General features: G+C 45.2%; 1 protein-coding gene and 1 long non-coding RNA gene across 2 annotated transcripts in view; one reads left to right on the top strand and one right to left on the bottom strand.

The window, feature by feature from the left end:
- Positions 1-16,962, bottom strand: part of LOC135368949 (uncharacterized) — a 109,964-nt gene that overhangs the window by 15,847 nt on the left and 77,155 nt on the right. The window contains exon 2 of the long non-coding RNA XR_010414908.1: positions 11,602-11,841. This is a non-coding gene — a long non-coding RNA (uncharacterized LOC135368949). The remainder of the gene's footprint in view (positions 1-11,601; positions 11,842-16,962) is intronic.
- LOC135367982 (caspase-3-like) overlaps positions 15,338-16,962 on the top strand; it is a 46,251-nt gene continuing 44,626 nt past the window's right edge. Inside the window, exon 1 of the mRNA XM_064601067.1 lies at positions 15,338-15,824. Coding sequence (XP_064457137.1) covers positions 15,467-15,824 — 358 coding nt within the window. The 5' untranslated portion in view covers positions 15,338-15,466. The remainder of the gene's footprint in view (positions 15,825-16,962) is intronic.

A 16,962-nucleotide genomic window follows, 5' to 3' on the forward strand; every position in this document is an offset into this window, starting at 1 on the left:
AAAGCCACATTTGAGTGGTATGGAGGAAAGAAAGTCAGGAGGGAAGAAAGAAAGTTAGGAGCTGTGTAATCGAAAGTCGCCGTATGCGATCTTTCTGGAATCGCGCGTTATGTGGGTCGTTGCATAAGCTGGGACTGAGAAAGTTTTATCTCCGTACGTGTGTGTGTGTGAGTGCAAGGAGGGGCGGGACGCTCTGATTATGGGACACGGTGCGGTTCCGAAGGTTCTGGCACTTAGTTTCTTATATCTTGTCATGCATGGCGATCGCTCGCTTTTGGGAACCGCAAAATAAAGTCGGGATCTAGTCTCTTGACGAACACTGAAATCTTGAACAACACATTACTTCTACATTATACACTATCGCTTTGGTGTTCAGTTTCAAGTTACTTCTGTACAAGCATGCTGCTCAAAGCGTTGCACCGGATATATTACCACTACCACCACCACACACAAAAAAGGAACAATACTGCAACACCACCAATATATACCTGCCAGAAAAGCTAAAAAGCCCTGATTCCAGTAGATATGGGATTTACCCCCCCCCCCCCCCCCGGTACACCAAGATGAAAATCGTCTTCGAGAAACAGCTAGGAAGTGCATGCACTGAATCCTGTACCGCGCGTGTGCAAAACCTGCGACAGAAGTGCGTTCTGGTACCTTGGTATTAAATTCGTGTATGGTGGCATGCGAAGTATGTAACTCTCTATCCCAGCGGATGCATCACAATTACGACAAAAGGCTCCTGTTTTCCAAAGCGTTGTGCATACGCGACAAAGCTCTCGTGCAACAGCTAGAATGCAAATGCGGATTAACCAGCCCAATGACATCATTACCCTACACTGCGAGGTGTTTCCGGGAACTAACACTGATCAATGCAAACCATTATCAATGTGCATCTCGTGGTCGTGCGTTGGCGGTGATGTAAATACGCGTACCATCCTGTACGATGTCGGATAACAACCTTTGTGCTTCTTCGGGTGTCGTGTTTTATCGCAAATAAAAAAAGAAAAAAAGAGAATAGCTTATTGACTGCTGCGAGAGCACCACGCTTACGGAGACATTCAAGCCGTCCAGCCAACGCGGAGCCCCCTTCACGGCGGCTTCCCCGCATTCTAAAATAAAAGCTTCTCGCTTTGCACTAACAAAAACTGTAGGCGAAAAATTCACGGAGAGATCGTTCCTTGATACACGATAAGCGTGTTTACTTATCAAAATATTTTTTTCTGCTTCCACTGGACACACAAGTACATCTGAAAGAGTGCATTACAGCAACCTTATTTCAGCGGAGCAAGTACCTGACGGAGCGCGAGCGCCGCGCCGCGGCCACAATTAGACTCGAGGAATTGAGACCACGCTTTCTCAACGGCGGCTCGGAAGAGTTCGTTCTCCTTACTTCTCCTCCGTGATTTTATCGAAGACGTAGACGGATAAAAAACAAGGCTAAGACACATAAAAATAATGGCTAAAAAAACAGAAGGGTATATGGCAAGAGTGGACTCTTCTTCCCCTAACGGATCTCAAAGGGGGGAAGCTGCCCAGCTTGGAATCTCAAGTGGTTCAATTGACCATTGTGGGAACAAAATGGTACCTGTGAGGCTCCCACTGTAAGTTCTGGAACCATTTGAGGCCAGAGTGGGACTATTCTCTAGAGATCTGGCCTAGGATTTTCCCTCTCCCTCGCGCGCCCCGCCCACTCGGAGCACGCCAATGGGAGGACGCGTGGGCGGAGTCGACTTTCATTGCCATCTGGGGGCAGAGGTTCGAACGTAGACGGAGACGTGCTTTTCGCGATGAGATGGCGCTGCTCGATCTGTGAACCTAGGGTGCCTGAATGCGCGCGCTCCCCTCCTTCGTCGTCGTTGACAGGGTGGGGACACACGGCGGAGGTGCCGCCATGTTCACTCACAAGCGCCGCTTGCAGCTATGTGTTCTGATAGAAAATTTCGCCTTTCTAAGCTTTTTCCCACTTTTTTTCAACCATTTTCTGCCAAAAACACACTTCCAATGACGAAGTCCCGCCTCGCTCCTACACAAACAGCGGCAGTCAGTGAGCGAAAATGGCGTTCGGCGGTTACTAGGAAGTCTCCACCCTGTCAACGACGACGAAGGAGGAGAGCGCGCGCATTCAGGCACCCTATGTGAACCTAGGGACGCGCGTTCCTTGGGACCACGAAAATGGTCGGCGAAGTACTGCGTCTGAGCGATGCTCGCGTTTGTCTGTTTGTTTGTTTGTTTTTGCTTTTAATGAACGTTTTATGATGGCTTGTTTTTGCTTTTAATAAACGCTTCATGATCGGCGTCTCTGAGCGATGCCCGCGTTTGCCGCGATTAGTGATGTGTCGTTCGTGGACGAACCCTTCAAAGTGAACTAGTCATTCGGGTGAACTGAACGAACTAGTTCAACAACAACCAAAACATTAGTTCCTCAATTCAGTTCATTGGGCCTCGACATCCACAACGCATACGCTTTGATACGCTTCCAAGTGTGACGTCTGCGCCATCTAACGAACGTTTTGAAAAGCTAACAGAGCACATGCGCGCATGAAGAAGGGCGGGAGACCACGGCGCATACGCTGTGGCCTTGAGTGGCTGTGACGCTGCGCTGAAGTGGACTGTGTGAAGGAAGAGAACTGGATGAACTAAAGAACTAAACGACGTCGCGAGTCGTTTTGAAGGACTCGCAGGGCCTGCCGTTGCCTGTCAGAACTGCTGCTCGTCCACAGCGCATGCGCTTAAGGAAGAGCGCGGGCGGTGCGGCGAGGCAGAGCTTCAAGTGGACTTAGTGAAGGTGTGAAGGAAGAGAACTGGATGAACTAAAGAACTAAACGATGCCGCGGGACGTTTTGAAGCACTCGCAGGGTCTGCCGTTGGCCGTCAGAGAAGGTGCTAGTCCACAGCGCATGCGCTTAAGAAAAAGCGCTGGGAGAGAGAGCTTCGAGTGGACTGTGTGAAGGTGTGAAGGAAGAGAACTGGACGAACTGAAGAACTAAACGATGCCGCGGGACGTTTTGAAGCACTCGCAGGGTCTGCCGTTGGCCGTCAGAGAAGGTGCTAGTCCACAGCGCATGCGCTTAAGAAAAAGCGCTGGGAGGGAGAGCTTCGAGTGGACTGTGTGAAGGTGTGAAGGAAGAGAACTGGATGAACTGAAGAACTAAACGATGCCGCGGGTCGTTTTGAAGCACTGGCAGGGTCTGCCGTTGGCCTGTCAGAGAAGGTGCTAGTCCACAGCGCATGCGCTTAAGAAAAAGCGCTGGGAGGGAGAGCTTCGAGTGGACTGTGTGAAGGTGTGAAGGAAGAGAACTGGATGAACTAAAGAACTAAACGATGCCGCGGGTCGTTTGGAAGTACTCGCAGCGCCTGTCAGAACTGTTACTCGTCCACGGGGGAGGGAGAGCCAGCAGAGCGGCTTTGAACGCCGTATGGATTGAAGTACTCTGGGCAAGTGAACTATATGAACGGCGAACGCTGAACAAGAGTAAATCATTTAGAACTGATTGCGCTGAGATCGCTCTGAGCTCCTTCTCGCAATTGTGGACTGCTAGTGGCGCCGTTATGTTCTGACTTCTGGCTGACTGCTTGTGTGACTGGCACACCCTGGAGCGGGCATGCTATTTTTGCGGCAATACACTGCAAGCTTCCCAATTTTTCCTCCACAACGCTACGTTGTACTTTTCTTCAAGCTCTCTCATCCATTTGAATGAAATGAGTTGAAACTGCGGTATCACACTTCTGTGTTCTCAAATTCGCAGCAAGCAGACGTAAGTGATCAGAAATACACGATTGTAACATTGAACGACGACGGCACCTTGCATATTGATCTGTGCATTACTTTTCTCGTTAAAAATATACGTAGAAAATTAAAGCAAAATAAAAAAGCGACCTAAAAGATTACGTTTGCTATGTTGATGTTCTCGAACCTTTGGAAAACTGAATTGCAAGATCATTTTGTTGTATCTCTCTTGGTCGAGACACTTTAAAGTTTGGGACTATATTACTTGATTGTGTTTAATTGCGAACAGGTGAACGAATGAACTATTCTTTTAGGCAGTTCAGTGGAGTGAACTGAACTAAATGAATTAGTTCACAAAAATGAACTGACTTGCCCATCACTAGCCGCGATGCCCGCGATGCGTTTGCCCGCGATGCCGCGCGAGGGAGAGGGAAAAACCTAGGCCAGATCTCTAGAGATCTGGCCTAGGATTTTCCCTTTCCCTCGCGCGCCCCGCCCACCCGGAGCGCGCCAATGGGAGGACGCGTGGGCGGAGTCGACTTTCATTGCCATCTGTGGGCAGAGGTTCGAACGTAGACGGAGACGTGCTTTTCGCGATGAGATGGCGCTGCTCGATCTGTGAACCCAGAGCCATTTATAGGGAGAGTTTGGCCATTCTTTGATCTTTTGCCGCGTCATGGGAGGAGCTTATTTTGACGTCAGAGTCGTCGTTGCGCCGCCCAAAAAGCCTGAATCCGAGCGGAATCCGCTTATCAGCCATCTAGTCCGCGCCATATTGATGCTGTCCGCCAGCTGGTCGACACCTTCGTGGCCATGTTGAATGTAATCTACAGGAATAACCGGCTTATGACCCTCTGGCGCAAGTGATAAGGGGAGCTTTGTTGCCGAACAGAAAGAGTTCAAGCACGAAAGGCTTTCGAAGCAAGAAGTGCGCACGTGTCTTCTCTCCTTGGATTGTAAACAACGATCAGCATCAATATGGCGTCTGCGACCGGTTGACGACTGTGTAACAATAGAGCACGACGAGGGAGGTCGTTCGGCCGTGACGTCGCATGACGCGCTTTAAGTTAGGCTCCTCCCAATGGCCAAACTCTCTCTATAAACGGCTCTGTGTGAACCTAGGGACGCGCGTTCCTTGGGACCACGAGAATAGTCCTCGGGAGTGGTGGGCGAAAATACAGAACCGACAATCATTGGACCCGTCGAACTTGACACCGACAACGTGTGCCGTCTGTGGGGAGGACCCCGAAACGATTGAAGCCTCTCCTATGATGGCTAACCTTCCCTTTACCCCTTATCAAACAAACAAACAACATGTTGTGCTGAAGTGCCGACAGATATCACCAGCGGCGGCGACGTCTTCTCTGATCGAGGCACTCGGATTTGGCGACGGGGACGTCACTACGACCAAACAACGATTGGAATTCTGGTGGAGCAGAACTGGACGAATTCACAGTGACGAGTGTTAAATGCGAACTTAACTAAATGAACTAAATTACCACGGCTAGGACGTGCAGGCATCCAGGTGCCTGCGCTGTCCACCCGATACGAAGGGGTAGCAAACAGTATCATCATCATCAGCAGCAGCAGCGTTCAACGGACTGCTGGCTTCCTCGTAGTTTCTTGCACCACAGAGGCTGCTCGATGGATGGATGGATTACAACCCTGATGAAGCAGCGAAGCTCAAGGGAACAACAGGTGCACGACACTATCATTGCTGGACAAAATTGGTGAGTACAATATACATTCATTGCAAAAACATGTATCCGTTATGGTTACAGTAGTGCATTTATTATTAGATAAAAGTCATTATTAGGGACGTAATGAGGCCGAGGGCAGCCACCTCGTCTCTGTATTTTTCGTGCCCTTATTTACACTTAAATGTTTGCCTTGCAGAGGTTGAACAGAAAGATGCCGCACAGGGAACGAGCATGTCACTCAAACTGTTTGACCGGAAAACCTGGAGCAAGAGGAAACTTCCGCAGAAGACTACAAAAAAAAAAGTAGACTTGGAAGTCTATTTATACGGTGTGTTCTCTTTTTTGTTCTTTAGTTCTGTTTGATTATTAGTACTGTATGTTTGTTAGATAATAGTTTCTTAAACAGCATGTTTCTTCTTTGCAGGGAGAGCACCTTTGGTGGAAGAGGCTTGTCGGCCGACACTGTTATTTGGTACTTATTTGATCTATTTATATTACTACACAACACAATCAGCCAATTTCAGATACGCAAAGGAAGGACAAGTGCATACCACACATTCTATCACTTATATTGTGCCCTGGTCCATTTCAAAACCTGCACTGGTTGTCATGCCTCCCCACATGCCATCACACGCATTGCGTTCCGTTGTTGACAGTAAGGTTTTATGAATCTTGTTTGCTCATCATGTTGTACAGGCAGTGAAACCTCCCTAGTACCGACGCTCGTGGGACCAACGCTTTACTTCGCAAGACAGAGGTGTCCGCATGTGAGAGATACAAGACATTAGGGCCGTTACTTTACACCAGGAATTGTATAAATATTAGCCTGAAGTGTTGATATCGAAGATCTCGAAGATCGAAGATCTCGAAGAAGTTTTGAAGAAAAAACTCGTAAATAAACATGGGCTCTAAATTCATGCGAAATCGAGTGGGAAAACTTCCAATACGTTGAATGCTCAATTCGGGGAGAAATTGGGCTCAGCTACTCAAAGACTAGCTCTACTGGTTCGGTACAAATGGTTATGTAACTGCTGCCAAACAAGTTAGTGTGCATTCCTACAGACATCTCAGTGAGGGCAATTTGACGGGTAAAAATCTGGTTTCACCGTAAAAAGGTCACCTTGAATTGGCGGAAGAATCCGGTTAAACCCTGAAACTAATTATTATGCACCTTATGCAAAAAGTTTAGTTTTCGTTTAGTTTTATTACGTTAAGGGCTGTAAGGCATTAAATAAGGGGGGAGGGTTACACCAAAAGAGGGCAATTGCACTGTAACAAAGATCAATAAGAGAACAAAAATCGACCATTCTTTCATACTTACAACCCATTTCGAGAAATAACACAGCATACTTATTTGTACGCACATGCGTAAATACATTAAAAGAGATACAGCTCCTCGCACATGTTAACGAATCGTGTTTGTCCGCCGCCTTGGAAAACGTCTGACGGAAGCATGTTCCAATCCCGTACACCTGACAACAGGAGCGAGTTTTTATGATACTCCATCCACGATAGGGGAACAAACAATGTATGGGGATGGCGTGTACATTCAGAATAGGGCGGTGCCGCAGAAAGATAATCAGAATTTCTATCGTAAAGATTGTAAATTATTTGTAGACGGTGAATCTTTCTCCTATTTGCTAGCAAGGGAATTTCTGTTTGTCGTTTAAACTCTGTTATACTGGATTCGCGATCAGACTTGTGCCCGTTACCAAAAAAAAAAAGGAACTAAATACCGTTACCCGTTACTTCAGAAAAAAGTAACTAAATACGTTACTCGTTACCGACATACGAAAGTAACGAGTTCTCGTTACTCGCAGGTAACGAGTTACTTTTACGCTACCGCCGCATAGTTAGAGGAGCCAACAAACATGCCGCCATACATGGCAACGTGATTAGTGACCCTTCGTTTTGTCTTGTTGCCCCTCTGCGTCGCGTCTTGGGTATGGGTCATTGTAATAAACCTTTTGCTGAGTCTGATAATTTGTCGTCCGACCTTCGTGTTCCGTGTCTCTCGGCCCCTTACCATGAGTCTATGTCAGCCTGCCTGGACCCTCCCTTCTTTCCGAAGTGGGGGTGATCGGAGACTGTGAAAACACAAGAAAAGACACCGGTTTTCGTGCCACCGATCACCAACGGTTCCCAAAAACAGACGAGGGGCTGCGTCATAATTTAGGGCGCTCAGAAGCTTAGCAAAGACAAGAAAAGGCTAGAAGTCGAAACGCGTTTTTTGTAGCCATTGCACAATCGGTGCCCATTCTTGGGAAGGAGTGAAGGTCGGAGATTACGAAAATAAAAGAAAAGACAACAACACATCCAGCGAGGGATTGCAATAATACTTTGAGACACACGTGGTCGTGGGTAACGCAGGTCAGATCTGCACATATTGCGCCACACGGAGTGCCGAAATGTGCTCCCCCACGCCGAAGAAAAGGAACGAGTAACGTCAGTAACGAGTTACCAATTTTTGTAACTGATTCCGTTACTATTACCCTATTTTAAAAAGTAACGAAATCGTTACTTCGTTACCAAAAAAAGTAACCGTTACCAAGTAACGAGTTACTTGTAACGAGTTAGGCACAACTCTGTTCGCGATCGTATTTATTAAATGTAAAGCGGACCGCCTTCTATTGCACAGATTCCAACTTTTGAACGGGATAATTTTGCCATGGGCTCCAAATCGACGAGGCATACTCTAATTTTGATCGTACAAATGAGGTATATGCCAAAAATTTGACTTCGGAAGATGCAAGATATAGTGTGGAACGCAAAAAACCAAGCGTCCTCACGGCGGCACAACAAGTCTGTTCAATATGATATTTCCAAGAAAGATCATTACATACATGCACACCTAAGTATTTATACTCAATAACCCGATCTAGCTGTATACCGTCAATGGTATAATCACTTGTTATGATTCTTTTTGACCTTGTAAGACTCATTCATTTAGTTTTAGATACATTTATCTCCATTTGCCATCTGTTGCACCAATTGCACAAAGAAAGCAAGTCATTTTGAAGAATAACAGAATCGTCTAAACAAGTGATTTGCCGATACAATACCATGTCGTCAGCATAAAGCCGCACAGTACTATGAATGTTTAATTGAATGTCATTGACATAAATGAGAAACAAAAGAGGACCCACGACAGATCCCTGTGGGACACCTGACAAAACCTTCGAGACGGGGGATAGTGTACCATTCCATTTAACACATTGTGTTCTATCAGTTAGAAAACGTGAAAACCACTCTGTGATATTTTTGTCGATGCCCTGATGTCTCATCTTACTTAGAAGTCGTTTATGCGGGACTCTGTCGAACACTTTTTTAAAATCAATAACAACTGCGTCAACTTGTTTCCCGTTACTCATACATTCAAAGACATCAGTGACGAACTCAAACAACTGTGATTCACATGAACGATATTTTCTAAACCCGTGTTGATTTCTAAACAGAATTTCATTTATGTCTAAGAACTTTCTGACATGTGAGCATGTAATACGCTCCATAACTTTGCAATAAATACACGTAAACGAAATGGGCCTATATTGAGAGATGTCAGTGGGTTTCTCAGTTTTCGGAATAGGAGTAACAATAGCATGCTTCCAGTCTGAGGGCAATTCTACATAGTCCAGTGATTGTTGAAATATTATCTGGAGTATCTTTGACGACGAGTTTTTAGTAATTCCTAATAGTTTAGAACAAATGTGGTCACAACCAGGAAAACTAGATAGAGGCAAGAAATCTATTACTTTAGAGATGCCCTCAGTTGTAAAGACAATTGGTCCGTAGTGTATTCACATGTGTAACATTTTCATCATCCAACATCAGTACACGTGAGAGAATGTCCGATTCTTGAAGAAACACAGAGGAAAAATAGTTATTCAAGGCAACAGAGCACTCCTCGTCGGACATAACTTCCTCATTATCGTGAAACAAGGGTCTATTTACATTTTGCCCAGCTTGGCACCTAACTGTGTTCCAAAATCTTTTAGGGTTGTTTCGTAGCATTTCCGACAGGTCATCCCTGTAGAATTTCTTTTTTGAGATTCTTAATTTCTGTTTATACTCTGAAGCAAGAAAATGATAACGTTCCCACGCATCATGTGCGTTACTATTTCGGGCCTGCCGGTAAAGTCTTTTCTTTTTTCTTGACAAGCGTCTCAGCTCGCAACTGTACCAAGGACAATTATAACGATCATTGATTGTGATACAAGGGACATACATGTCTGCGCAGCATAAGATCGTATTTTTAAACGACAGCCAATTTGAATTTACAGATCGGTCACACCATGAAGATGCAAACTCTGAAGCATAGTTTTGCATAAACGACTGAATGCCAGACAAGTCCGCATTTTTATAATCAAAAATACGTTTAGCCGTTTTACTCTGACACATACTTAATGTCCATTGAAATCGAAACCGCCTTATGATCACTGATCTCGTCAAGATAATCAACCTGCAGGACACGTTCAGGTCTATTAGTTAACAACAGATCTAAGATAGCACTTCCACGCGTGGGACAAATGACTACCTGCTGTAACAGAACTTCGCTGCAAATATCAAGAAATCCGACTAACTCTGCTCTATTCCGACTGTCATGGGCTACCTCAACTAAACTCCAGTTTATACCAGGGTAGTTGAAGTCACCGCCTAACATCAGCATTTTATTTGGATATTTTGCACAGATTGTAGAAATACAGGCATGAAGCTTGTCATTAAAATCTGATGCAGCATCTGGTGGCCGATAACTTACTCCGGCAATAAAACTGGACGAACCACTGTCAATCTTTACAAACAGTACTTCAAGGTCAGTCTCGATATCAATAGAAAATGAATTTAGCCGTTTGTGAACAGCGATCATTACAACACCACCCCGTTTCCCCAGTCTATCTTTCCTATGAATAGTAAAAGTTGAACACATGGAAAGATGACAATCATCTATATCACTTGTAAGCCATGTTTCGGTGCCTAGGATAACGCTGGCATTACACATTTCTGTTAACTCATAAACTGAGTCTTGAACAGACATAAAACTACGAAAGTTAATAACAAGCACTACAAAAGGAGAACGAGAAGCATACGAGGTCTGATTTCGTCATATACCAGTATTTGCGGGGGAAGCATTTCCCTCTGCACTGGTGAGACGGGAAGAACTACGTTTATCTTCTACAACTTTCCTCATATTTTCATCGAAGACGTATGTCAGATTGTCGACTCTTAGTTTGTCAAATGAAAGTTGGACACGCTTCCCGGCCACTCGAAACTGTTTCCCGAACTCCCACAGACATTTGCGATGTGTTCTTAGTCGTGATGAAAAATCTTCGTGTATATAAACATTTACTTCACGAACGTCTTTCAGCTTGGAAGCACTCCTTAGAATTAAATCTTTCTGCTTAAAGTTCACAAACTTGACAATAATTGGCCTGTGATGCTGTGCATCTCGTTTGCGACCAAGCCTATATGTGCCCGTTCAATCTCTCCAAGTGATACATCAAGATATTTGCTAACAAAGTCATTTACAGTCTTTTCAGTATCAGCCCAGGTTTCATTAGAAAGCTCAGGAATGCCCCTGAAGATGAGATTATTTCTTCGCATACGATTCTCCAAATCATCAACACTAACGACGTAATTCCTCAGTTCTCTCTCAATTCCTGGAATGTGTAATTGGACACTATTCACCTGCTCTTTTAGGGCGTCAAGATCAGTCTGAAGCTGGGACACTTTTTTCATGTCAGATTCAATATTAGCTACCCTGTCGGTCAATTCAGTTCGGCCCTTGGCTATATCACAAAGTCTGACAGAGTTTTCTTTCTGGTATTTTATAACAGATGAGGTCAATGACTCTATTGACGACTGTATCTTATCCAAGCGATCCTGATCACTTGGGCCGGGGTTCATCTCAATATCACCAGACAGAATCAATAGCAAAAACAAGAAAGCACCAATACATCAATCATAATTACCCGTCTTAACAGTGGCTACAAACGATAACAACAGAAAATCGAAAACGCACATTTCACATTGTAATAAGTACAAAACGGTGAGAAAATGCAAGTGCTGAACATTTACATTCTTATTTGGCGACTTGTAATTGTTTCGCGATCGGGGTGGAGTAGGCAGGTACAAGAACCAATGAGGCTTTAAGGAAGGCAGCAGTATAGTACTGACCTGTATAACAAGAAGGGCGTTGAGTAACATATCGCTGTTCGTGCCTACTACAACTCCCGCTGGTGCGTTGACGACGGTTGACTTAAGTTGTGGGAACTGGTCATGTGATGTGTAGTGCCTTGGGACCTGAAAAGCAGCAGACGACGATAAGGAGCACGTGTTATCCAGATAGTTGTCGAGCCACGAACGTGAACTGTTTTCCCTCGAAGACATCGGACTCGTACCAGGCAAGATAAGCACCTGTATAACAAGAAGGGCGTTGAGTAACATATCTCTGTTCGTGCCTACTCCAACTCCCCAAAGTTCAAACTAGCCTTGTTAGAGAGGGGCGAAAAAGTACCCAAATTTGACTGCCTTCTCCATGAGGGATATACCATGGTCTGTCGATATCAAGTCACCATGTTAACCGTAATTGTTTTGCTGTAGCCGCTCCTGTGTGTCAAAATCACTTGCCATATGTATTTTTTTGTCATGTGCCATTTATAATTGCTTAACAAACTGGCATGTATGATGGCACTCTTTGCATGTCGCATTGTACTGTGGATTCCAAAAATTAATTTTGAACCTGCGATATCATGAGTACCCGTGTAAGCTGCCTGTGCCTGCCTTCTTGCCTTCACCAACAGAGGGGCACAGATCACTGCAACGTATCATGTCAATATTTCTCGGTCCACATTCGGTTTCTGAGGGTCAAAAAGACTAGGTGCACTTGTGGAGCCTTCAGTTACCCTGTTTGGCCGGACTCCAGCATTGGCAGCCAAAACGTCTGGGTACATGTACTCTGTACATGTCTGTGGCGGGCAACAGACATGTACAATACAATATGGGATACAAACAAAACGCAATCATTGTTTGTACCTTGGCTGAAGTACATGGTGTACTGTATTCCAATTGGCAAATTGTATGCATTGCAATAGCTCGTGCTACATCAGCCTGTTCTCTGAGTCTATGGGCACTTCATGCAACGTATTCAAAAGCAACGAAGGATTGTGTGTCCTATATTTTCTTTCGTTGATACTCACTATGTGTACAAATTCCAGATTCACCTTGGGGTTGACAGTTTTGTTCCTGAGAACTTCATGTGCATACAGCGGGGCACAATCAACAACAAGTTAGTCAACGATTTGATGCAGCGTTTCTGGACACAAGATGGAACGGCGACTAGTTGCATTTCAGGGCAACCGTACCAGAGAGCAGGCATTCATGCGCTCATCACAGGCAACACCAGAGAAGCTGGACTCCATTACATAAGTAAGATCATGCTGCAGTTATTTTCTATCATTCAACGAACGTTCAGATTCTAGCCACAGTCAATTTGCAATTCTGCTTGAAATATTATCGCATATACTACTGAACATCTCCCACATTTTCGTTTCAGATGGCATGCCACTTTACATTGAGGGTCACCAGACTGACCTTCTAAGAGAAGCAAAGCTAGAACTAGTCAGGTGAATCTTTGCAGTTTTGGTTTTGGAGATGTTGCCCAGCAAGGCAAAAACAGAAAAGTTGACACAATAAAGAAAATAAATCTGGGAATAGTGATATGCATTTCTCGGTCTACACCACGATGCATGCAGATTAGGGCCAGACTGCACTGCTTATGTGCCTCTCAGGATACGACACTGCATGCAGAACAGGATTTGCAAAACCGATGGGCCTGCACCCATGTGACCACACTGGACTCTCCAACAAGACCGGTGTCCACACTGTACATTCCAGTAAGACCAGTACCCACCCTAGACCGTCCAGTAAGGACAGTAATACTGGACTTTACAGTAACACCAGTGTTCAGACTGGGTTAACAATCCGGTGTGACACTGGTTACTGGTTTCCAGTCTGTCCAGTATACTGGTTTTTTCAGCAGGGATGACGCCTGTAACCTGGAGACAGTTGGCAGCAACAGTACAGGTGACTTTGTCGAAAGCTTGACGAACATCCACAAACACCTCGTACCGTCCGGTATCGCTCACCTCGTGCCTCGCAAAGCTTATGGAACGGCTCGTACAGTCTCGGTTACTGTGGTTCCTCGAATCAAACCATGTGTTACCGAGCTGCATGACAGGATTTAGAAACAGTCTGAGTGCAGTTGACCCTGTCCTCGAGTTTTCATCGGCAATGGACAGCACCAAGAATCGTATGCTCGCAATGCTTGCAAATTTTCTGCACCTAGCTATTCACAGTATCAGCTTGAGGAGCAGACGGTGGCTGCCTTACAACCACCTTCTGTTAATGCCTTCAATGGAAGACATGAGGACGTGCAGCTTGACAGTTTACGCATTTAATAATATGGAAAAATAATGCAGCAAGGAAGATTTCACTTCCTAAACTATACGTCGCACCAAACAGAAAGAAAAGTGTAATTTCGTTAATATCCTTGCTCCATCATAACTATCCAATGTCTCCATCATAGCATTGCGTCGCAGTATAGGCGCTCACATACGAGTTCGTGGCAAAAAAAGAAAAAAAAAGTAGAACGCTTTGATAAGGTTGTTTACATATATTAACCCAGGTAAGATGAGGTGACTCTGCCTTACTTCTACGCGATATCGCCCTCAAGTAACTGCAAATATGGCTGGCCAACCGGCTGGTAGATGGCATAAATACTTGGTATCAAAAACCTGCGCCATTCACCTTGCAGAGTATTCCGACCCTAAGACGCAAGTTGAGTAGGGGACCCTAAAGTAGAGCCCTGCGCAGATGAGGTTTTTTGCATCGGCATCCGACCCGCATCCGCATCCGATCCGCAGCATACACAACAGTTTACATCCGCATCCGATCCGCAAAATCTGCACGTTTCGAAGGACTCGTAAAGACCGCAGGAAGCATGTTGGTATAATTTCGGATGCGTCCATGCTGTCACGGAAGGACTCACGACGACAAGCAAAGACCTTTGAACAAGCCTTTCAACAAACGCGATATGGAGAGATTACAGCACGCGGTATATCCGTTTATCCGCTACCGATCTACTGCATTCGCAGCCGCATCCAAACCGCATCTGACCTCGAGCCATCCGCATCCGATCCGCACACCGCAGATAGTGCTAAATTTTCATCCGAATCCGCAAGTACCTTGCGGCTATCCGCGAATATCCGCTTCCATCCGCAGGGCTCTACCCTAAAGTATATGTTCCTTACAACAGCGGAACGCACTTAAATATTCGTTGGGCGTTGAGCGACCTAGAGATGGACGATACTATTCAAAACGAGTTACTATACTGTTCCAAGTTGTTCTGTTCTGTAAGACCAATGAAATGCTACTTAAAAGCAATGCTCGCAGTAATGTTAAAACAGACCTTGTGTGCACTTGAAGAGTAAGGTACTTAACCTCTTTAAAAAAAAAGATAATAAGGTACGGGTGAAAGAATGCAGCTGGTGTGTAGGGTCAGCATCAACGTTTGCTGCACGGGGAAGAGAAGTGACTTTGATCAGCGTGGTCCATGAAGGATCAAGAAACGCGACAGTGGATGCATGTCTTAGCTGGAATCTTCACCTACCGAAAAAAAAAAAAAAAAAATTAAAAACCAGAAAACATGAAAAATTAAACAGAGTGACAATTAATTATAATTATTCGTGGAAAAGAAGAACTTGAAGGGCGTATGGCTATGGTTAAGTTGCCGCGGAGGCACGCAAAAACCATTTCGATGGGACGGAAACTCAAGTGAACAACATTGTGATTGACCATCCACTTGAGTTGGAAAACGACGCACTTATCTTGCGCTTTACACAGGTAGAACGGTGCCCAAGTTCCCTCTTGAGTGTTGTTACTGTTTGTGTCGCAATTCTGCCAAGCAGGGAGGTCTCTCGCCAACACAGTCTTGTGTGCAGTGGCGTACACAACAACGTGGCGACGAGGATAGGACAGCACCATGGCCACCGCAGGACAGATGCCAGACGCAAAGGTGAAGCTCAAAATACGCCATGATTTTCATAATCGGAAACAGCGTGAAGGAGAGAGCATTTCGGAGTTCTACAACGCGCTAATGTCGCTTGCATCATCGCACGGGAACATTCCCGATGAAGCTATATGTTCCACTTTCATTAATGGACTCCGTGACGAACGGATCGCCGGTCGACTTGACGATATGAAGGGCTGTGGTATAGACACATTTTACAAGAAGGCCATTGAATTGGAGGCTGAATCACACCGTGGAAGAGAAATGAGTCAAGGTATTCCGGCGACATCTGAACCGTCACAAGTACAACAGGAGGCATCGCAAGATCAAGGTAGAGTGTCACGTTATTAAGAGGGGATACGACCTCCGGCGGCCCCATGTATTCTCTATGGGCGAAACAATGCGATCTTTTGCAGCTAATACTGAACCGATTTGGACCAAAATGGCCTTGTTCGATAGATTTTAGAATTTCAAAAAATTCGCATTGGAGACATTTGCAATTTTTTTTTTCAGAAGTTTTTAAAAACCTTACGAAAGCTGCAAAAAATTTATAAGTTCGGTCTCTCGCTTTTGGAAGTTCGTAGCTCGTTTACTGTAGCACATATGTGAAATGTAATCAGTAGCATTTACGCGGAATTCTTTCTTGAATATTTACGTGTCCATGTCATGCCTGTCCATGCCTCCAGTTGTTCACAATATTGAAAAAACTTAAGGTATGTACGGCTCCGTGAACTGCCCCGTCTTGCCATCGTACAGTAGCGCCACATTGCTGGTCACCATTGGCGCCACATTGGCGCCAATGCGCCACATTGCGCCACACATTGGCGCCACATTGCGATTGAAGAGAACTTCATATCGTTCCGCGGAATGCAGTCACTGTTCTGGCACCCTATCCCAGAAGCGGTTTCCCCGGCAGCGGAAGCGCGAAATTGAGGTCGTGAAACCTGTCTGAAGAGATCCACGTTGAGTAGGTCGTCGCAAAATAATGGGAAGGCCTTGAGTGAGAATAGGGAGAATAGGCGGCATAGACCAGGAAAGCTTTGCTACACAGCCACACAATATTCGTCTCGCATCGCATGCACGTAGAAAGAACGGTAGGGTTAGTGGAGGTGAGGGCACAGTGAGACCGAGTGGTGTTATCGGGTGGCAATCATAAGGCCGAAACTCACAAGGCCGAATTATCAAAAGACCGAAACTCAAAAGGCCGAAAAATCAAAACATCGAACAATCATAAGGCCGAAATCCAGAAGGCCGAAAAATCAAAACACCGAAAAATCACAAGGCCGAATTATCGAAACGCCGACAAATGAGGAACCCAGGATACGAGAACTGGTATTCCAACTGCGATTAAAAAAATTACAGATTAAATAGAATAAACTTGTTGGGAATTAATACAGCAAATAAATCGTTTCAATGAACATCGCATTAATAAAGTACTTTTGATAACTCAGGGGAAAACAAAAAGGAAA

Source organism: Ornithodoros turicata, chromosome 9 (assembly GCF_037126465.1).
Source record: "Ornithodoros turicata isolate Travis chromosome 9, ASM3712646v1, whole genome shotgun sequence".
NCBI lineage: Eukaryota > Metazoa > Arthropoda > Arachnida > Ixodida > Argasidae > Ornithodoros > Ornithodoros turicata.